At 40.1% G+C, this 24,089-nt stretch overlaps 1 protein-coding gene across 1 annotated transcript in view; it reads left to right on the plus strand.

Annotated features, from left to right (window-relative positions):
* The window catches only part of LOC132820918 (cilia- and flagella-associated protein 47-like), a 491,537-nt gene that overhangs the window by 422,184 nt on the left and 45,264 nt on the right, over positions 1 to 24,089 (plus strand). The window contains 1 exon segment of the mRNA XM_060833275.1: positions 12,801 to 12,950. Within this exon segment, the coding sequence (XP_060689258.1) occupies positions 12,801 to 12,950 (150 nt within the window).

Raw genomic sequence — 24,089 nt, forward strand, 5'->3', positions numbered from 1 at the left:
CTAGGTAATTTGTACATGAAAGATTTTGAACCATTACTGGTACAAATTAAAGGAGACTTTGAACAATGGTCTCTCCTTAATTTGTCTGTTGCTGCTAGAATATTTCTTTCCAAGATTTTCTTATTTATTTCAACGCATTCCAATTTTTCTCCTTCTTTCTGTTAGGTAGATAGTCTCATTCTTGAATTTATTTGGAAGAAGAAAATCTCCTCGGTTATGAAAAGAGTTGTTACAGAGGTCCAAGATACTAGGTGGAATGGCAATGCCAAATATTTTGTTTTATTATTGGGCAGCAAACATTAGAAATTTGAACTATTGGCTCCAATATGAGAATGTAGGGGAATGGGTCTGGGTGGGTTGCTCTTCGGAGGGTCAGTGTGGACTTGTTGGGCCGAAGGGCCAGTTTCCACACTGTAAGTAATCTACTCAAACCTTGATGCTCTTCCAATTTAGCTGACTGTTGGGGCAAATTCCACCCATCCAGTAACATTAAAGGCTTTATTTCAATCACCTATCCTTTTTTCAACCTCTGTTTACATGATTTGTAGATGCCGGTGTTGGACTGGGATGTACAAAGTTAAAAATCACACAACACCAGGTTATAGTCCAACAGGTTTAATTGGAAGCACACTAGCTTTCGGAGCGATGCTCCTTCATCAGGTGATAGTGGAGGGCTCGATCGTAACACAGAATTTATAGCAAAAATTTACAGTGTGATGTAACTGAAATTATACGTTGAAAAATTGATTGTCTGTTAAGCCTTTCATCTGTTAGAATACAGTGATAGTTTCACTTCTTTCATGTGTAAATCACAAAGCCTTTTTTTAAAGTTGCATTATCGGGTTAGCTGTTAACAATGGTGATAGCTAGACAATATGTTGAAGGTGTTAGCCCCCTGTGTTCTCTGTCTATGACCTGTCGTTTAGATTAATTCTAACTTAAAAAGTGATCTAATCTAAACATTGGGGAAACCGAGCAAGGCTACGAAAACGGATGAATGGACACGGCACAACAATCAACAGACAGGAAGGTTCCCTCCCAGTTGGGGAACACTTCAGTGGTCCAGGACATTAGGCCTCGGACCTTCAGGTGATCATCCTCCAAGGTGGACTTCGGGACAGGCATCAGAGGAAACTGGCCGAGCAGAGGCTGATAGCTAAGTTCAGAACCCATAGGGAGGGCCTCAACCGGACCTTCGGTTCATGTCACATTACAGGTGATCACCATTGCACTACACACACACACACAGATATTCCTACACACACACTCTCACATACACACGGACACAGGTACACACAGATGCGCACACACACACCCACACACACCCTTATAGACACACACACTCCCACACTCACACATGCACCCCCTCACAGACTTAAGACACTCTGCACTCACTACACACACACACACACACACAACCCCACCCCAGACAGACAGACAGACACACACACAGACAAAGACCCACATGCACACATATATTTTGTGGGGTGAATTTGTATTTGCAGAGTTACATTGCACTTTGCTCAAAAACTGCATACATTCATGTAGAACTCTGAGCTCAAAAACTGCATGAATTTATGTAAAACTCTGTTATCTAACTTTTTAGGTTAGAATCAATCTAAACATCAGATCATAGACAGAGAACACAGGGGGCTAACACCTTCAACATATTGTCTAGCTATCACCATTGTTAACAACTTTAAAAAATGCAACTTTAAAAAAAGGTTTTGTGATTTACACATGAAAGAAGTGAAACTATCACTGTATTCTAACAGATGAAAGGCTTAACAGACAATCAATTTTTCAATGTATAATTTCAGTTACATCTCACTGTAAATTTTTGCTATAAATTCTGTGTTACGATCGAGCCCTCCACAATCACCTGATGAAGGAGCGTCGCTCCGAAAGCTAGTGTGCTTCCAATTAAATCTGTTGGACTATAACAGGTGTTTTGTGATTTTTATCTATTTGCATGAACAGTGTAATTGTTTTATCCTGTCTTAAAATTTGGTTTCAATTTAGGCACCTCTTTGGCTTTCAGTCATTTTTTGGCAGCAAATCATATTTGTTCCCCATCTTTAGTGGACAGTGCCTTTTCTGGTTGGCTAAATTAGGGATAAAAACTGTGAAAGATTCATGTGTTGATAGCGTTTTTGCATCTTTTCAACAATTAGTTTTCACATCCTAAAAGCCGCTTCTTTAGTTACCTCTAAGTTCATAGCTTTGTCCATAGTTTATTTCAGGTTTTTCCCATCCTTCCTAATTATTCTGATTTTGATATCTTTCTAAAACTGCTTTCTTCATTAAAGGGGCTATTTCAGCTATTTATTCAAACATTCATAAAATATGCTCAGATTGTCTCAATTCTATTAAATCTATCTGGGAGGCAGATCTGGAAGAGGTAATTCTGGGTGATGTGTGGGATGAGACTTTACAAAGGGCACACAGATCTCCTATCAGTGCAAAACATTGATTTAGTCGATGCAAGATTCTACACCGCGCCCACTATACCAAAGCTCAACTTGTAAACATATTTGAGGAGGTGTCTCCATCCTGTGATCGGTGGCAACAAACTCCAGCAAATTATATGCTCATGTTCTAGCTTTGCCCTTCTCTAAGTAGATATTGGACTGATATTTTTGACACCTTATCTAAAGTATCTGGCAAAAATCTTACTCCTAATGCTATTACCGCTTTGTTTGGGCTGTCACCCTCTTTACCTAATCTTCCTTCCTCTAAAAAAGACATGATATCATTCACTACCATATTGGCCAGAAGATGGATACTGTCAAAATGGAAATCCCTAATTCGACTTACTCATACACACTGGGATAGAGATGCGTTATACTTTCTTAAATTAGAAAAAGATTAGATTATCCTTATCTGGCTCCTCTACCAGACTTACAAAAATCTGGAACCCTTTTCTTTCATATGCTAAGGCTGTTGTATTTTTAACTATTCCAGACTGAAGTATCTAAGATTGTGGCATTTTTTTTTCTTTTCTTTTTCTTTCATTATGCAGTTATTTTACTTCTGGTCTAATTTATTATGGTTTTGTGCTTTGTATATGTTTATATTTATTATGGTTGCATTTCATTTCTTTATATTTTTGGGGGAGGTGTATGCCGTGGGGAGGGTGATCGGGGATTTGTTTACTGTTGTTTATTGCTTGCAATTGCATCTTGTACTGCTATCATTTTTTGGAGAAAAATCAATTCTAAAAATATGCAACGATGGTTCAATTTTTTAAAAAAGTGTCTTTGGTTGCAGACCAGCATTTGAACAATCTGGTGAATATTTTTCAGAGTATGTGGTTTTTGTCCGAAGAGTATTTGCATATTTATCTTCCTCTTAACCATTTTGCATGTTATGCTTTAACTTGGCCTTGTGCAGTTGAGGCATGACTTCAAATTCCTTGAATGCTATTCTCTTGATATACATGGCAATATTCTATTAGCCTAAGTTTGTTTGTATCTCCACTGTATCTAGCTTTGTATCACTTACTGACCACAGGAGGCCATTAGATCTGTTATTATTCTTTTGGCAGTTCTTCATTTTCAGATTTCCAGAGTTTACTGACCTGTGTTCCTACTGCTACTGTTTACTAAGAGTGATTATTGAGGATATTGTATCCCATGTGATAGCTTGGCATATCTTCTATCGCCCACCAACATTACTAATTAATTACTAACCACCAGCTTGGCATCATCAAAATTGACCCCTCCATCTGCTGTGTGAGAAAACCCACTGTTGGCCCTGGTGCTCATTTTGCAAATGTTTAAATTTCAGCAATCATTTTTATGCAGTTAACATTAAGGTACAATCTGCATTTAAAGAGCAGCAGGCTTGTTAGATCAAACATTGCTGCTAAGGCTTTGTATTGGGTATAAAGTTTGGCAACAGCACTGAGGAGCAGATAGCATTCCCGGAGACATACCGGTTAACTCACATTCAGATGGAAGTAGCAAGAATCTGTATTTTGTTTGTTGCCTCGTTTGTATGATCACAACTCATATGTCCAAAAATATTTTTAATTTTATATACCCCAGTCCAACACCAAATAATTATGTGCTATCCAAATTCTAGCCAGACCTGTTTTGCTTGAGTTGAACCTTTTAGCTGACAATACATTTGCGTAGATACAACTTGTAAAACGTTCATCCCCAACAATACACAGAACATTATTCCTCAAAATTGGGTATGTAAACTTAATCATCTTACAATAGCAGTGATTTGAAGTGCCAGTCTGAAGAGAAAAGTCAAATATTTTGAAATAAACTTTTGAAATAAACTTTTGCTCAGATAGTGGCTCTATCTTGCCAAAAGCAGATATGTATGGCCAGATTTAGCCATCATTGTTGAAGATGGGGGTTTCTGACACTGGAGAAATAGAATCGTTCCTTTCATTACCAAACCAGTGGCTTAGCTAAGGTAGATATTCAAAATCGTTTTGCTCACCAGGGAATTCACCTGATTTGCCACCACGATTCTCTCAAGACAAAGTTAGCTCAGAGAAGTATTTGAAATATTGCTTTGGGTCCATACCTCAGGAAGGATGGACTGGCTGTGGAGGGTCTTCAGAGGAGGTTCACAAGAATGGCCCCAGGAATGAAAAACTTAACGTATGAGGAAAGTTTGAGGATTCTGGATCTGTACTCAATGGACTTTAGAAGAATGAGGGGTAATCTAATTGAACCTTACAGAATACTAAATGGCCTGCTCAGTGTGACTGTTGGGAAGATATTTCAATTGGTAGGAGAGACTAGGACCCAAGGACACAGCCTTAGAATAAAGGGAAGACCTTTTAGAACGGATATAAGGAGAGTGGTGAATCTATGGAATTCACTGCCACTGAGATAGCTTCTTGAGTATCAAGGGGATCAAGGGTTACAGGGAGAATGGGGTGGAGAAATTTACCAGCCATGATTGAATGGTGGAGCAGACTCAATGGACTGAATGGCCTAATTTCTGCTCCTAAGTCTTATTGTCTTATGCTCTTAAAACTATTTTTCTGATGATGAGTCATCGAGGCTCAACGTTAGCTTGCTGTGTTTCTATGGATGCTAACTGACCCACTGTGATCTTCAGCATTTTTCATTTTCAGTACAGATTCCAGCATCTGCAGTATTTTGCTCCTACTTTTCTCTGTCTCCTTTATAGCGTCATAGGGTCACAGAGATGTACAGCACAGAAACAGACCCTTTGGTCCAACTCATCCAGGCTGACAAGGTATCCTAAATTTCCATTTCTATTTCCATTTGCCAGCATTTGGCCCATATCCCTCTAAGCCCTTCCTGTTCATGTACCCATCCATTTAAATGCCTTTTAAATGTTGTAATTGTAACAGCCTCTACCACTTCCTCTGGCAGCTGTTTTCATACACGCACCACTCACTGCATTAAAATGTTGCCCCTTAGGTCCCTTTTTAATCTTTCCCCTCTCACCTTAAACTCATGCCTCCTTGTTTTGTGCTCCCCTATCAGGGGTAAAAGACCTAGGCTGTTCACCCCATCCATTCCCCTCATGATTTTATGAACCTCTATGAGGTCATCCCTCAGCCATTGACACACCAGGGAAAATAGCCCCAGCCTATTCAGCCTCTCCCTATAGATCAAACCGTCCATGCCTGGCAACATCTTTATAAATGTTTTCTGAACCCTTTCAAGTTTCACAACATCTTTTCTGTAGCAGGGAGACCAGAATTGCACACAGTGTTCTAAAGGTGGCCTAACTAATGTCCTGTACAGCTACAACATGACCTCCCAACTCCTATACTCAGTGCACTGACCAATAAAGGAAAGTGTACCAAATGCATTGTTCACTATCCTGTCTACCTGCAAGGAACTGTGACCTGCATTCCAAGGTCTCTTTGTTTGGTAACACAACCCAGGACCTTACCATTAAGTGAATACGTCCTACCCTGATTTGCTTTTCCAAAATGCAGCACCTCACACTTATCTAAATTAAACTCCATCTGCCACTCCTCAGTCCACCAGCCCATCTGATCAAGATCCCATTTTACTCTGAGGTTACTTTCTTTGCTGTCCACTACACCTCTAATCTGGGTGTCATCTGCAAACTTCTATGCTTCTATTTTCACATAAATGACAAAAAGCAGTGGACCTAGCACCAATCATCAGAGAGTGAATCTTTTCCAAATAGGCAATAATAGGAACATGCAGGTACTTAAAGAGTCTCAAATGCTCAGGCCCATATTTTCTGATGCCCAGACATCCATTATTCCACCAAAGTAGAGTCTGAAGGAATTATCGAGGAAATTTGAAGATTCCGCTGTGCAGTCCCCTATTGCTGGAAATCTCGAGACTTTCAACAGTTCCAATGAAATTAAGCAAAATAATTACTTAGGAAAAGTTAGACCAGTAAACACATAGTCTAACTCCTGAGTCACTATTAAACTGACAATACTTACATTTCTTTATTACAAAAGTATGCTTTCTTCATAAAAGATTTTATACACGTACACAGTCAACAGAGCACTTCACATCTGTACAATCTTTACATATGGCGAACAAACAAACCAACCCAAGGCATTTTCTTAATTGTATAAGACTATATTTACATAATTTGAGGAATGGGAGCGTCTGATAACTGAATGGACCCTTTATAACTTCGGTGATCTTGCCCCACCCCACTGTAACCTGACAGCAAGTGTTAGTGTGTCCCACAGCAAGTAGTCCTGGGCTTTGGAATGTGCCACTCTGCAACACTCAGTCACGGTCACTCCTTGTTCTGGAAGATCAACAAGTTTTGAGAAGACCAAAGAGCATCTTTATAGCATCATAGAGATGTACAGCGTGGAAACAGACCCTTCAGTCCAACTGGTCCACGCCGACCAGATATCCCAACCCAATCTATTCCCACCTGCCAGCACCCGGCCCATATCCCTCCAAACCCTTCCTATTCATATACCCATCCAGATGCCTTTTAAACGTTGCAATTGTACTAGCCTCCACCACTTCGTCTGGCAGTTCATTCTATACACAGACCACCCTCTGTGTGAAAACGTTGCCCCTTGGTTCTCTTTTACATCTTTCCCCTCTCGTGCTAAATCTATACCGTCTAGTTCTGGTGTCCCCGACCCCAGGGAACGGCGTTGTCTATTTATTCTATTCCTGGCCTTCATGATTTTATAAACCTCTATAAAAGTCATTGAGTTGCTGATCCTCCAGGCACAGTTCATGTTTGCCTCGGTGTGTGTCCCGGGGAACAGACTGCAGAGCACAGAATCCCACATCGCAGAGTTGGTTAGACTGACCTCAACAATAACAGGTTGCATCTTTCATCAGACTTACTTTGCAAAGGGACATTCCAGCAGGACATGTGTGACAGTCTTTATCACCCCACAACCATTTTGAACGCGGTATGTGATGGCACAGTCCAACCAAGCTGACATGAAGGATCTCACAGATCGAGCCCTTCTCACCACCAGCCAAGCGATGTCCTTGTACTTGTTTGGAAGTTCTGGTGATGAGGCATTCGGTCAAATGACTTTGACAGTCTGCACAGCGAACCACCCTGCCTTTTTCCCGCAGAGTCTCAGGGATGTTGCATGCTGACCACGTCCGGATGGACTTGTGGTCACAGGTGTTTTACTTTGCAAATTTCTCTTTAAAGGACAGGTGACACAGAACAGTTCAAACACTTGGAGCATTCCTGGGCTCTGAGGGAAGTTCCATCGTTTGCAACACCAAGGACAGGTAGAACCTCGGTATGTAGTGATACACCGTGTTTGTGTACTGAGGATGTATGTGCAGCTTGATGCAGCCACACAAAGATGGGCTTCAGGATGAGGGCAGCATTTTGTACGTTCTTCTCCCCCTTATCTTGGGCTTTGTACATGGTCCAATTTAGACCCGAGATGAATTGGAAGATGGCTCGGGTGCCTGAAAGAGTGCAGGTTCAGGGAATGTTCCAGACCTGCACCACATACAATCACAGAGAGAGTGCCTCACACCTGATGACCAGGTTTTTTTCCCACAGTGGAGAGGGAACAGCACTCCCCAAAGCCTAGTTTCTGCCTCAGCTTAGGGATATGCTCCTCTCAAATTTTCCAACCCAAACAAACCCCCCCGAAAGCTCCTAGAATCAAAAGTACAGCTCTGCATTTCTGAAGAAGGCCTGTGAGAAAGGTGCTGTCAGATACACAGTGCTCCCATCTTTTATAAACACAAAGGGCCGGAATGGGAATATGCATGAGATTGCCATTCCTTGCAAAATTTAGCCCAGTATTTTGACTAAGATAGCAAGATAAATTAGCTTACATTTGAGAAATTAGAAATTTGCATTTTACTTATTATAACCAAGAATCATGGGAAAGTGGCTGTTCCCACAGTCAGATTTGCTTAATGCTCTTTTGCATATTTAAAGTTAAATAAAGCAGCTGTCAGTAGAGACTTATTTCCATCAGTTCCCAGAAAAAGGAGTAAATGTCCTTGGGTTCCTTGTCACGATTCCTGAGTCACACTATAATTTAATTAGAAATTGGCCAGTAACTGATGCATCCGGGATCATGGAGGTCAACTTATGAGAATGATTAATGATACAGAATCCAAGAACTGTGCAACTCACTTCTGGAAGTGATTTGAACTCATTTGAAAAATTGAGTTTGCAGTATTTTGATGAAAAATCACCAGTTTGATTTTCTGGCCTGTCCCACTCTGTGTAGGTGCCACTGGCAGCGTGTGGCTTTCAAAGTGTGTGGCTTAAATTTGCTGGCAAAACTCAAAGTGACATCCCACATTCATACTGACGACACACAGTTCTCCCTCACTACTTTCTCATTCTCATTATTGTTAATTTTATATTAATTGTATTCGATTCTATACAGATGGTGGGGATTAAGTGTTGATTCATTTGAATTCCTATGAAAAGACCCAAGTTTTGTTAGGAGATGCGTGCTTGTAATGTGTAATCACAAATAAAAGTGTGTAAACGCTGATTGCATTTAAAATCATAAGAAGGCCATAAGAAATAGGAGCAGTATTAAGCCATTGGCTCAGAATCTGCTCTGCCATTTGTTCATGACTGATATGTTTCTCAACCACATTGTTCTGTCTTCATCCCACACACTCGATCACCTCACTGATCAGGAATCTATCTATCTCCGTGACTTGGCCCCTGCAACCTTCTGCAGCAATGAGTTCCACATGCACCAAGACCCTTCAAACAGCTGCACAGCCAAAATGCTTAGAGGGAACATTGAATGCAGCAACTTTGCACTTTGGTAGGAAACAAAGAGACTATTTTTTAAATGGGGGAAAGGCCTCAGAAATCTGAAGCACAAAGGGATTTAGGAGTCCTGGTTCACGATTCTCTTGAGGTTAAGAAGCAGGTTCAGTTGGCACTTATAAGACAAATGTAACGTTAGCAATCATTTTAAGAGCATTAGAATACAAGAGCAGAGAGGTTCTGCTCAGGCTGTCGAGGACTCTGGTCATACTGTATTTGGAATATTATGAGCAGATTTGGGCCTGATATCTCAGGAAGGGTATGCTGGCATTGAATGGAGTCCAGGTAATATCTACAAGAATGATCCTGTGCTGAAGGGCTTGTCAATGAGGAGCAGTTAATGACTCTGTCTGTACATGATTGAGAAGGATGACAGGGAATTTAATTGAAATTTACAGAATACGGAGAGACCTGGATAGAGTGAACATGGAGGAAACATTTACACGAGTAGACGATGGTAGGATACAAGGGCCCAGACTCAGTGAAGGGACGATGCTTTAGAACTGAGATGAGGAGGAATTTCTTCAGCCAGAGGGTGGTGAATCTCCTAGCCTGAAAATGTGTTGCTGGTTAAAGCACAGCAGGTTAGGCAGCATCCAAGGAACAGGAAAATCGACGTTTTGGGCATAAGCCCTTCATCAGGAATCTCCTAGCATGTCCAAGTCTTTCTGCAGCTTTTCCATTTCCTCAACACTACCTGCCTCTGCCCATCTTTGTTTCATCTGCAAAATGCCCTCAGTTCCTTCATTGATATTGTTCATGTATAATGTGAATAGTTGTGGTCCCAACAATGCTTCCTGTGGAACTCTACTAGTCACTTTCTGCCATCCTGAAAAAGACCCCTTTATCCCAACTCCTTGCCCTCTGCCAGTCAGCCAATCCTATATCTATGCCAGTTCTGTGTTTTTTTTGATCAGCTTTCTGAATTGTAGCATGACCAAATTATTACACAATCGATTAGATTCCCTACAATGTGAAAACAGGCCCTTCGGCCCAACTAGCAATTTAGCATGACCAATTCACCTAACCTGCACATCTTTGGACTGTGGGAGGAAACCGGAGCACCCAGAGGAAACCCACACAGACAGCCGCCCAAGGCTGGAATCAAACCTGGGTCCCTGGCACTATGAGTGCTAACCACTGAGCCATCGTGCTGCCCAAAACTGCCCTGGGGAAACATCTCTGGCTATTGACTCTATCCATGCCTCTCATTACCTTGTATACCTCGATCAGGTCACCTCTCTTTCTCCTCCTCTCCAGAGAGAAAAGTCTAAGCTTAATCAACCTCTCTTCATAAGACAAGCCCTGCACCATGCCACATCCAGGACTGATAAGCAATAATATCCTTCAATTAAGAATTTGCAATTCTGAAATCTCTTCTGTGTTGACTTTCTGCTGTAAACACATGCTCATACAGAGGGACTCCACTTCTTTACCATTTTATAAATGACTTGGATGAGGAGATTGAGGGGTGGGTTAGTAAATTTGCAGACAGCACAAAAGTTGGAGGTGCTGTTGATAGTATTGAGGGCTATTGCAGGCTGCAGCGTGACGTTGACAGGACGCAGAGCTGGGCTGAGAAATGGCAGGTGGAGTTCCACCTGGATAAATGCGAAGTGATGCATTTTGAAAGGTCAAACTTGAATGCTGAATATAGGATTAAAGACAGGATTCTTGACAGTATGGAGGAACAAAGGAATCTTGGTGTTCAAGTGCATAGATCTCTCAAAGTTGCTACCCAAGTGGATAGGGTTGTTAAGAAAGCATATGGTGTTTTGGCTTTCATTAATAGGGAATCGAGTTTAAGAGTCATGAGGTTTTGCTGCAGCTCTACAATCCCTGGTGAGACACTTGGAATATTGTGTCTAGTTTTGGTCGCCCTACTATAGGAAAGATTTAGAGGCTTTGGAGAGTGTGCAAAGAAGGTTTACCAGGATGCTGCCTGGACTTATGAAGAGAGGTTGATTAAGCTTGGACTTTTTCCTCTGGAGAGGTGACCATCGAGGTGACCCAGTGATCTCTTTTCAAGTCAGGATGGTGAGTGGCTTGGAGGGGAACTTGCAGGTTGTGGTGTTCCTATCTATTTGTTGCCCTTGTCCTTCTAGATGGAAGCGGTCGTGGGTTTGGAAGGTGTTTTCTGAGCATCTTTGGTGAATTTCTGCAGTACATCTTGTGAATGGTACACACTACTGCTACTGAGCATCAGTGGTGGAGGGAGTGGATGTTTGTGGATGTAGTGTTAATCAAGCAAGCTGCTTTGTCCTGGATGGTGTCAAGCTTCTTGAGTGTTGTTGGGGCAGCACTTATCCAGGCAAATGGGGAGTATTCTATCACACTCCTGACATGTGCCTTGTAGGTGGTGGACAGGCTTTGTGATACCCGCCGCAGTATTCCTAGCCTCTGACCCGCTCTTGTAGCCAGTGTGCTTATGTGGTGAGTCCAGTTGAGTTTCTGGTTAATTCTAATCCCCAGGATGTTGACAGTAGGGGATTCAGTGGTGGTAGCACCAATGAGTGTGAAAGGGTGCTGGTTAGATTGTCTATAATTAGTGATGGTCCGAGCCAAGCAAGAATGTTACTTGCCACTTGTCAGCCCAAACCTGGATATTGTCCAGGTTTTGTTGCATTTGGATACTGACAACTTTGGTGTCTGAGGAGTCATGAATGGTGCTGAACATTGTGCAACATCAGCAAGTATCCCCAATTCTGACCATATGATGGAGGGAAGGTCACTGGTGAAGCAATGGAGGTTGTTGGGTCTAGGATGCTACCCTGAGGAACTCCTGCAGAGATTTCCTGGGACTAAGATGACTGGTAGCAGCTTGGAGGGGGAGGGGGAGTGGTAGCAGCTGTGGAGGGGGAGGGAGGGAGGGAGAGAGAGAGAGAGAGAAAGAGAGAGAGAGAGAGAGAGAGAGAGAGAGAGAGAAAGAGCTCTAATTTTGAATCCAATGTGACATCTTCAGAGATTACTGTGCTTCTTTTCTGCCTGTCTCTGGGGTCAGACTCGATCATTCAAAGTCTTGGCAACTTGTTTGATCTTGATCTGAACTTCTGACCCTATATTCTCTTCATTACTAGGTCCACCTACTTCTACCTCCATAGTATTATCCATGTTAACTGTTGCGGGGGCTCAGCATTCCTCTAAAGCTGATCATTTCAATAATTTCCTGGCCAACCTCCCACTTCACTTCTTCTATAGACTAGACCTCTTCTAAAATTCTGCTGCTTATTGCTCCTGTACTTGCTGACCTACATTGGCTCTTGATGCAGCAGCACCTCATAAAAAAAATGGAGAAATTTTAAAATCTCTGCATGCTCACCTATTCTAAAATTATCTGTAGCTCTGTGTTGAAGTTTGGTTGATATGGGTCCTTAGGACAATTTGTTATGTTGAAGATGAGACATAAATGTGAGTTGTTAAGTACATCTAAACAGTGCTATATATTGGTAGGATCTTGAGAATACAAACGTATTTGAAATGCAATCTGACACACTGAAATTTATTAGGAATCACTGATCAAATGAAACCATGAATGCTTTTGTCTTCTGCAGCTGTGATTCGGTGTCAAGCCAGAAACAGGAAAGAAGAAACAATGGAAGTTCATCTGACAGGTGTCGTCCCTGGCTCTTCATGTGATACAACACAGACCCAAACCAAACCCCCTTGTACTTACAATCAAGAGGGAGGTCAGGGTGCCAGTGGTAGGTTACAGAGTATTACAGATTGGCTTTCTTTTCATTTTAAGTTAACACCTCATCTTGAAAACATTCAAAATAAAGGCGGCTTTAAAAATACACCACTTTCTAACATAGTTTGTATTCATTAGATTGCTTTGTAGTTGACTAGCAATTATTATTTAGAATAATCGTGACAGAGTAATTTAAAACAGGAACAATGGATACAGCAATGTTAGTGACTCTCATAAAGATCTTTTGTTTCCTGTAAAGTAGCATTTCCTTACTTTACATTTGCAAATACAGTTTAAAATTACTTCACTAGTTATGAAGCACTTTGGAATGTCATGTGGCAGAGTATATTGCACACATGACAGGCCAGAGTTGCCTCAGTGATCTTTATGATTAGTCTATAATGTGCTTCTGACTTCATCTTGCAATGGTGCTGGGCAATATTCCTAGCTTCTGCCATAAATTCCATTTATCAACTTGTAGCAGTATTTGGCTCCAGTGAACAGCTTGCCTTGTGTCTCATTGAGCAATGTACCATGTGCTCTCTCATTCCCTGACAAATTTAAAACATATGTGGGTGCTCTCAATTTGTCACTGTAGCTTCGATTATATAACTGGTAGAAATCTAATTTAAGTGCATAATATTGTAGGACACGATAGATACTTGAAATCTAAAATAAGAATAGTGCTAGCAGGTCAGGCAGCATCTTTGGAGGAAGAACTGAACTGTTCTGAAGAAGAATTGACTTGAAACGTTAATTCTGTTTCTCTCCACATAGATGTTGCTAGACCTGCTGGGTTTGTCCAGCAATTTCTGTTTTTACTTTGTTAACACAATACTTCTGGACATTCTGCCAAAACATTTGGTGGGCAATTGGGCGAACCACAAGGAAATTTCCAGCATTGATCTCACAACCTAGGTATCTCAGACATACATGTCCATGATGTCACCTATGCAGAAGAGTCCACCTGGAATGCAGTTGTTCTTGGAAGAGTAAGTGGCAACAGATCTTCCATCTGTGGTGTGTCTGGTGCATTGTTGATTACTTGAAGAGTAATGTTTCTATTCAACAAAGACCTAATCTACACACTGAAGATACATTTCAATCTGCTCCAGAGAAAACATTTTGCACATTATAGAACAGTTCAAAGTCCATAATAGTTCAACTTCAACATCTCTCAATCTACAGAAACATGGAATGTCTTATATTCCTCAAACTGGAGACAAGGAACGAAGATCCCTTTTGATGTTTTTATTTGTTGTCTTATTGTTGAGCTGTTAGAAATGGAACAGGAGTAAACCATTTAGGTGATCGATCTACTTTTCAATATGATCATCGATGATCAAACACTTCAATGCCTTTTACTCACTGCTTCCCCACAGTCCTGCACTCTATGGGAACCAGAAATCTTTAAATTTCTATATTAAATATCCACAACAACTGATCTTTCATAACCCTTTGTGATGCAGAATTTCAAGGGTTCATACTGTCTGAGTAAAACAAAAACTCTCCTAATCTAAGATCGAAGTGGCACTCTCCTTGTTGTTTAGATAAATTAGCTTTATTTTCACGTCCCGTGGTTCTAGATTGCCTAACCAAGGAAAACATCTAACCTGCATCTGCCAGTTTTATCCCTTTAAGTATTTTCTAAGTTTTAATCAGATCAACTCTCATTTGTTTCAAAATTCTAATGAATCCAGTCTCCATTTGCCTAATCTCTCTTCATAGAATCCTCCTGCATCCTGGAAACAAATCAGGTGAATCCTTCTTGCACTCTCTCTGTAGCAATAATATTTTTCCTGAGATGGAATCATACAGCCTGGAAACAAATGCTGTTTGTTTTGGTCCAACAAGCCTATGTCAACCATGCTCCCAAACGAAACTAGCCCCAACCTGTCTGTGCTTGGCCCACATCCCTCCAAACCCTTCCTATTCATTTACTTATCCAGATTTTTCACAAATTTTATAACTGTACCATCCGCTACTTCCTCTGGCAATTCATTCCATTCATGAACCACTCTCTTAGCAAAAAAAAGTTGCCCTTGTCCTTTTTAAATCTTTCTCCTCTCACCTTAAAAATATGCCCCCTAGTTTTGAACTCCCCCACTGAAGGGAAAAGACCCTTGTCATTCACCTTATCTGTGCCCCTCATGTTTTTATAAACCTCAATAAGGTTTATGTCCAAAAATGTCCAATCTTTCCTGTCTATTTTTATATCTCAAACCATTCCCAACAACGTCCTGGTAAATCTTTTCTGACTGCTCAAAAGTTTAATAATATCCTTCCTGTAACAAGATGACCAGAATTAATATTACACAATAATCTATTATGTAGTCTAACTAAACTCATGTATAATTGACGCAAGACTCGACTATTCCTGCACTCAAGTTCATTAGACTTCTTAACAGCGTGCTGCATATGCATGATAGCATTCATGACTTATCGACAAGGACAGCTAGGTCTCTTTGTGCATCTGTATTTTCTGACCTCTTATCGTTTAAGACATACAATGCACATCTGTTTCTCCCACCAAAATGGACAATCTCATATTTTTCCACCCATTCACTAAACCTGTCCAAATTGTCCTGTACAATATATGAAAATAATATGCTTATTCCCCTACACCAATTATAAACAGTTGGCGCCCAAGTACTAATCTTTGTGGTATCCCATTAATCACAGGTTGCCAATGTGAGAATGACCGTTGTATTCTTATTATGTTTTCTGTCTGTTAACCAATCATTAATCCATGCAGTACAAAACCTCCTACCCTCTGTACTTTAATCTTTCTAACCTGCCTCTGGTGGAGAGAGTTTTATCAAAAATCTTATGAAAGTTTATGTGCACTGTATCTATCAATTCTCCTTTATTAATTTTGTTGTTAGCATCTTCAATATTTCCAACAAGTTCATCAAACAAAGTTTTCCATTTGCAATTTGCCCCCCCAAGATCATTATCAAACCAGGTGTCTATGTATCACAGCCTTTACAACGGGTCCATAGTTTGCTGTTTTCTCTCTCACTCATTTCTTAAATAGCAGGGTGCCAACCGCCCAATCTTATAGAATAATTTCAGAATTTTAAGTATTTTGGAAGATAATCATGAATACATTGATTACCTCTTTAGCAATCTCCTTCAACGTTCTGGGTTGTCTATCATCAGGTCCTGGGGATTTATTAACTTTCAGCTCCATTAGTCTCTCCAGTACAATCTTCTTACGAATGCCAATTACCTTTAACTCCTCATTCTCCCTGGCAACTTGGTTCTTTAGTTCTGCTACATTTTTACCATCTTTCTCAGTGAAAGTAGACACAGAGAAATCATTTAGTTTCACTGCAATTTCTGTATCCCATTATAAAGTTTTCTGACTTTGTCTGTATTGGATCGCATTCACTTTGGCCAAATCTTTATTTTTATGTGCCTATAGAAGCCTTTACAGTTTGTTTTTAGGTTTTTGTTCAATTATGTTCATATTCTATTCTCCCTTCTCCTGTTAGTTTCTTGATCCTCCTTTGCTTTATTCTATAACCTCTCAGTTCTCAGAATTACCACTATTTCTGGCAACTTTTCAGGCTGTAACTTTTAATCTAATACAATCCTTAACTTCTATATTGTTGGCTACAGTACCCTGACCTTTGTTGAGTTTTAATATCATGAAGGAACAGAATTTGCTCTAAGCCACATAACAGATCTGTAAAAATGATTATCAATTGTCTATATATAACCAGTGCTTTTTAATATATTTTCCTAATCTACCTGAGCCATTTTATTCACATTCCCTCCATAATTCCTTCTGAATAAACCACCTTTCCCATATAATGTAAAATTCTATCATACTGTGGTCACTAATCCATAAGAGTTCTTTTACAATGCGATTCTGAATTTGTCCTTTTCCATTACTTAAGATTGGATCTAAAAGAGCATGCTCTTTGTTGACACCACGACATGTTCCTATAGAAATCAATCCCTGACACACTCCAGAGCATGCCCTCTACATCTTCTGGTGTTTAATTGGCTTATCCAGGCTATATGCAGATTGAAGTCATTCTTGAAAGTTATGTTACCCATGCTAATTGCTTCTGTTATCTTCTGATCAATACCAGATAGACTATTCAGTTGTCTATAAATAGCTTTCACTAATGTCTCTTCCTCTTGTTGTTTCTTCATTCCACTCAAACAGATTGCCCACATTGTTCTTCTGGTGTGATATTCTCTCTTAGTCATGTACTGATCCCACCCCTTATCAACAGCACAACATCATTTCCTTTTCCCTCTTATTGGTCATTGAATATCTTTTCATATCCCAGTCCTGATCACCTTGCAGTCATGTTTTTGTGACAATTAGAATACACCATTTTTTATATACATAATATATATATTTTTGTCCCTTCATATCTTCTTGTTGAAAATGGTGAAGAGCAATTTGCTGATTTGACATAATTTTGCTTTCAAACCTTACTCAATGCTCAACTTTGTTTCACATACCTTTAATCTCCCTAGCTTCTCTTCAATTTCCTGTTCCCACTTTTACTTTCTTCCAAATACATTTATAGGAAGTGTGACTGACTTGTTAGCCTTCAGGTTCCCATCGCCCTGAAAAGCCAGTTTAGAGCACCGTTCAGCACCAGCAACATTCCCTGTGAGATGATCTGTTTCAGTCCCATTAAGAAGCAACTCATCTAACTTTTACAGATCTTACCTGCCCCAGATCTGGTCCCATTTCTGCCTAAAACTGATGTTCCCCCTCCCTTTGGTTCTTCAGCCAGATATTCAATTGAAGAACACTCCTGTTTGTATGCTCATTAGCATATGGTATTGGAATAACCCTGGAATTACTGCTCTTGGGTCCAGCTTTTTAAATTTCCTCCCTAGTTCTCTGATATCTGCTTTTAGGCCCTCATCCCTTTTCCTATCTTATGTTGATGGCCCCCAGCCGCTGTATGAAATCATTGACTCTGGCACGAAGGAGATAATGATATCTTGATGGGAAGTGAAATTGATTATTTTACACAAAAATTATTAATGTTATGACTGGAATGAAATGCTGATAAAACAAGGATAATAGTCTCAGAAGACTCCTACATTACCTACGTGATTTTATTAGACTGTCTGGTAGTCATCTATTCCCTCTCTGCCTACATGCCTCTGGTCTGTGCTGTGACCACCTCTCTAGAAGTGCTATCTATGTAGTCCTCTGCTTCACTGATCCACAACAATGACTCCAGTGACTGTTCTAGTGTCAAAACTTGGAGCTCAAGGAGTGCAGTTGGTCACATTTCCTATAGGCGTGTTTGTCTGGGATATATAGTACGTTTATGACTTCACAAACTGAAACTCAAACTAAGTATCCAAATTTCACTGTTACCCTCACTCTTGCTACGCAGCTTACTCTGACCGTGCACTTTGATGAATACTCACAAGACTTGACCATACCTTTATTTAAAAGGGACAGTGTGTGAATGGAAATTGGAGGAACCAGTAAATGCTTGCAATGGATATGCGTGCTGCAAGAGCAGCACTTTTATTTCAGGATGCACCCTTGCAAATATTATTGCATACAGTCTGGAGTAGGAAGAACAGACTGTTTTACATCAGCGGGGAGAAAAATCATGTGGCTGTCATGAAGGAGGTGTGACTGGAGATCATTGAGGAAGTGAGCACCATTGTCCTGGATGCAGCATGAGAAATGTCTTAATTGCCCATAAAAGGGACTATGTTTTGTTGATTTACTTACATCTTTGGGTTTGGAGTGCACCAACATCTTGCATATGAATGTACAAGGTGTGTTTAGTAAGTTTGCTGATGACACTAAAATATCCGGTATCGTGATTAGTGAGAAAGGTTATCAGAAATTGCTGCAGAACCTTGATTAGTTGGGGATGTGGGCCAAGAAATGGTAAATGGAGTTTAATACAGATAAGTGTGAGGTCTTGCATTTTGGAAAGTCAGGTCAAGGCTGGAGTTTCATGGTGAATGGTAGGGCCTTAAGGAGTATAGTGGAACAGAGGGATCTTTGTTCCACTGGAGTCATTGTTGTGGATCAGTGAAGCAGAGGACTATATAGATAGCACTTCTAGAGAGGTGGTCACAGCACAGACCAGAGGGAGTTCAGGTTCAGAGTTCTTTGAAAGTGGAGTCACGGGTAGACAGGGCAGTGAGAAGGCTTTTGGCACACAGGCCTTCATCAGTCATGGTATAGAGTATAGAATTTGGGAAGTTATGTTGCAGTTATACAGGACATTGGTGAGACTGCAGTTGGAGTATCATGTTCAGTTTTGGTCACCTTGTTATAGGAAGAATATTATTAAACTGGAAAGATTTCAGAGGAAATTTAGGAGGATGTTGCTGAGACTCAATGGTCTGCGTTACAGGGAGAGGTTGGTCAAGTTAGGACTTTTTTTCTTTAGAGCATAGGAGATTGAGGTGGGACCTTTCTCGAAGTGTATAAGATCATGAGAGACATGGATAGAGTGAATGAACTCAGTCTTTTTCCCAGGGTTAGGAAATTGAGGACTAGAGGGCATTGGTTTAAAGTTAGGGGGGAAAGAATAAAAGAGAACTCGAGGGCCAACTTTTTACACATAGGGTGGTACACATATGGAATGAGCTGCCAGCGGAAGAGGTTGAGATGGGTACATTAACATTTAAAAGGCATTTGGACAAATACATGGAAAGGAAAGAATTAGAAGGATATGGGCCAAGTGCAAGGAAATGGGGTTAATGTGGATGGGCACTTTGGTTTAGACCAGTTTGGGCCAAAGGGCCTGTCTCCATGCTGTAGGACCCCATGACTCTATAAGGCCCATGCAGAGGCTTTTCTCAGCTACCTTGTTGGAGTTCTCCATGCCCCACTGAATAAATGGACTAGAGGACAGAGGGCCTTGCTAAACTATCACTTGTTTGTGTTGCAAGGGTTATCATTACTGCGGTCATGTTACCATAAAGGCATAGAGAAATTGAGAATGTGCCAGTAAGCCCAGATCCACACCAGCCTCTATATAAAGAAGTCTCAGGTGAAGGTCCCCTCAGGTTTCAGAGTAGGTGCAAAGGCTCACCAGTCTATTATCTTGATGTCATTTTCTCCAAGTGAGCAAGGTGCATTGCTGCACAGGCTGAGGATGTCCCAGAACTCCATCACTGGAATATGTCTACTGCTGGAGCAGAACCTGATATCTGAAGGGGTTATGTTGTTATTCTATCCTAGTGACCATCAAGGTGACAGTTGGAGTAAAATTTTATATGACTGTCTTCTTCCATGGATCCACTGGGAACTTGTGTGGGATTTCTCAAACCTCAGCCTCAAATATATCTCAAGTTATTGCCAAGGCAATTTGAGCCAGAATACACCATTTCATCTCTTCCCCCTGTGATGAGGTCAGTGCTGCAGCTCAAGCTGTAGCTTTATCAACACAGCTGCCATCTCATGGTGCAGAACCTGATAAAATGTACACACATTAAGTGCATCATAACAGCTGAATTGAAAATGTTTCCATTCCATCAAGGTACAAGTCATCTGCATTCATTGGTATCACATCTTAGAAGTTTGTCAGTTCCCTGGAAGCTGCCATGATGTCTTTGTCCTTGAGAACTCTCAAATTTATGCTTCATTTCAAAGACCAAATGACTTACAAGGATGGCTACTGTGACCATGTCTGGTGATTCCTTTACACAATCCCTGACTGAGGCTGAGTGTCGATTCAGTAATGTTCATTCTTCAACCACAGATATGATGGAGTAGATGATAGGCCTTCTGATGGTGTGGTTCTGATGCTTATCTTGGTACGGGGTCTGTCACAATCCAGACAGAGTATGCTACATAATCCTAGCAGGCAACGAGAGTATTTGATGGATGCTGAAGAGCTTGGAGAGCAGCAGCATCTCCCGAGGAGGAAAATGAGGACATTGAGCAGGGGAACATTACCACTTGTACGATGGAGTGATAAAGATGGCCCAAGAAATTGATAGTCCAGTGACATTATCCCTATGTAACTAACTCCCCATGAAAAATGTGAGAAACCAATAAATATTGGAATTCTGCATGATTCAGACTTATTTTTATCCTATTCTTCAACATTACTTAACAAAACATTTTCTTCCAAACGGAAACTTACATTGATATAATAACCTTGTACTGTGCACTAGCTTATATTGTTGTCATTTTTTAAAACTGGATTTTCTCATTGAATGCCAATTCTAGTTTGCTTTTTATAGTTTTCTGATTTGCTTACTTGGTACATCGTGAGTAGAACAATGTGGTTTTGCTATTTTGGTTATATACCAGGCCTTAGATTTCACATGAGGCAGTTTGCCGTATTTATTAATTATTAACCATAAAAGTTTGTCAGAAGGAAGCAGAGATTGGCAGGTAAACCCCAAAGCCCAATCTTTTCTTTCTTGCGGCAGTGAAAGTGTAAAGCTTGCATAATAATATTAACAATTGGCCAGGGTGCAGCAAAAATAAAAGAAGAAATGTGAGCACAGGATTGGAAAGTGCTTGAAAAAAAATACAAAAACACGATGATTCTGAATAATTGCGACAGGGATGCAATGTCACGTAATTCTATTGTACTTTGCTAAGATTGGATACTCAGTCAGGTACCAGATATACCAGATCGTTGTGTAACATTGAAACTCCCATTTGTCTTGTAAATGACGGTTGACACATGAGGAATGAAACTTGGTAAGTCAGAATTTCCAACCCTCAAAAAAACCTGGCCTAAGATTTCCTCAGTTATATCAGATGAAATACAATATGATGCAATGCCAGTTGTTTAAGAAAACCATGCCACTTGAATAAATGGTGCATTTATATGTTAAAATCACAGAAAAAAATGTTATCCCTTTAAATTTTACATGTTATCTCAACATTTTGTTCACAGTTTGAGCTTACTCGTTAAAACTAGCCCCATTAAAATCATGGAGGCTCATTTGATGAAGTAATTAACGTAATGGTTTTTAAGACCATTTTGTTTATTTTGAATGTTCATGTTCCCTTTCTGTACAATGTGGTTATTGAAAATGGAGACTAGCCACCAACAGCAAGCACCACGGTCTATTGACAGTGACTTTTTATTGACAATAACAATATTATCAAGTTAATGCTTACATCATGAACATTGTGGTAGGTAACAATTAAATTTTGAAATGGATAAATTTTTCATTCTGAGGGTAGCTACTAATATCATGAAAGACTATGGAAAATAGGGAACTGCTTAAGTGGAATTTAGTTTTTGTTAAGGTTTGGTGTGTTTTATATAAATCTCAATTTAAAATCCCATTCTTATTGTTTTCTTGAGGTGTATATTTTCCAATTATGTTCCTTTGACTTTTATGAAGCAGCTGTATGTACAAGTATTGTTCAAATAACTTGATTACACAATCTCTGAAGGATCACTCACTGGGAGGGTCTCAACTAGCTCCTCCTCACAGAAACTTTAAAAAGCCTTCGATGGTGTGCCTGCTGAGTTCAATGATTGTAAAATGTTTGGCAAGAATTTTGCAGCTAAGTTAATTCTGGGTAGAGGCAAACCATTGGTGTTTGGACCGTTGAACTGGTGCACAGTCATAACTGGAGAAAATGGGCTGTAATTTGCCCCAGCAGTGCAACGAATGGTGTATATCATTAGTTAGACTTTTCTTTCCCCATTTATTCGTCTTGATAATTTGTGTCATGTGTTATTGATGTGCTAATGACGTAAGTGAGGCAAATTAGACAGCTGGGACCTGCGTGAACATGGCAAATAACTAATCAGGATTAAATTAAAAGTTCAAAGACTGAAAAGGAAGCATTAATGAGAATGGTGAAATAAGCTTGAAATCAAGTACAGCCAAACAAGTGAAATGTAGAGAAGAGATATTGGAGTAAAAGAGAAAATAGAGCTTTCATGATGAGAATGGATGAGGACACTGATTGGGATAGTTATAAGGGCCAAAATGCCTACTGAGGTCAGGAAACAGTTAATTGAGTCCTAAAAGATACCCAAGCAAATCTTTTCTGCAGCTGATGTAACAAAAAGTAAATTCAATCAATGAAAATGAGTTTTACAGCAAAAAATGTGGCACTTATTTGTAAAACTATATTTTCAAATTAGCAATCAGTACATTTTTGAATACCATATAAATTGACAGGTATGAGAATATAGTTGAAAAGTGGTCCTGAAGTAATAACTCAGTCATAACATACTGAATAGTAGAGCAAGCTCGAGGGACTGAATGGCCAACAATTGTTTCATATTTGCTGTTTCTTTTTATGAATATCAAATAACATTACTGTTTAAAATTGGTATATTTTAATCTGCAGAACTGTTTTGAAAGCAGTATAATCAAAATTTGCTTTCCTTTGGATGTATTACTTTGAATTTCTTCACCACAATACCTGATACCGGACTGGATTAAATTACATTGCCCTTTTCCAAGCAAGTCTTAGCCTAGTTTATGAACAAGTAATAACAGCTGATTGACTGGTTTAATATTTCTAATAGTGGTTTTAAAAATAATCAGTTGATGCTCCAAGGAATAATATAGAAGGAACTTGATATGGAAGCAAATTATTGCAAATGCTTGAATTATGGATTTCAGGGGGAAGTGGTTAGAATCATATCTGACACATAGGAAAATGGTTGTGGTTGCTAAATGTCAGTCATCTCAGCTCCAGGACATCTCTGATCTGGACAAGATTGGACAATATCCATACTTGGGCTGACAAGTGGCAAGTAACATTCGTGCCACACAAATGTCAGGTTATGACGATCACCAACAAGAGACTATGTAACCACCACCCCTTGACATTCAATGGTGTTACCACCACTGAATTGCCCAATAACAACATCCTGGCAGTTATCATTGATCAGAAACTCAACTGGACCACCACACAAATGCAGTGGCTGCAAGGGCAGGCCAGAAGCTTGGAATATTGCAACTTGGAATACTACAGTAACTCACCTCCTGACTCCCAAAAGCTTCCCATCACTCCCCCCCCACCTACAAGGCACGAGTGGGAGTGAAATGTAATTACTCTCCTTTTTGCCTGGATAAATGCTGTTCCAACAACACTCAAGAAGCTTGACACCATCCAGGACAAAGCAGCTTGCTTGATTGGCATTGCATCCACAAGCATCTAGTCAGTAGCAGCAGTATGTACTATCTACAAGAT

This window comes from Hemiscyllium ocellatum, chromosome 12 (genome assembly GCF_020745735.1).
Source record: "Hemiscyllium ocellatum isolate sHemOce1 chromosome 12, sHemOce1.pat.X.cur, whole genome shotgun sequence".
Lineage (NCBI taxonomy): Eukaryota > Metazoa > Chordata > Chondrichthyes > Orectolobiformes > Hemiscylliidae > Hemiscyllium > Hemiscyllium ocellatum.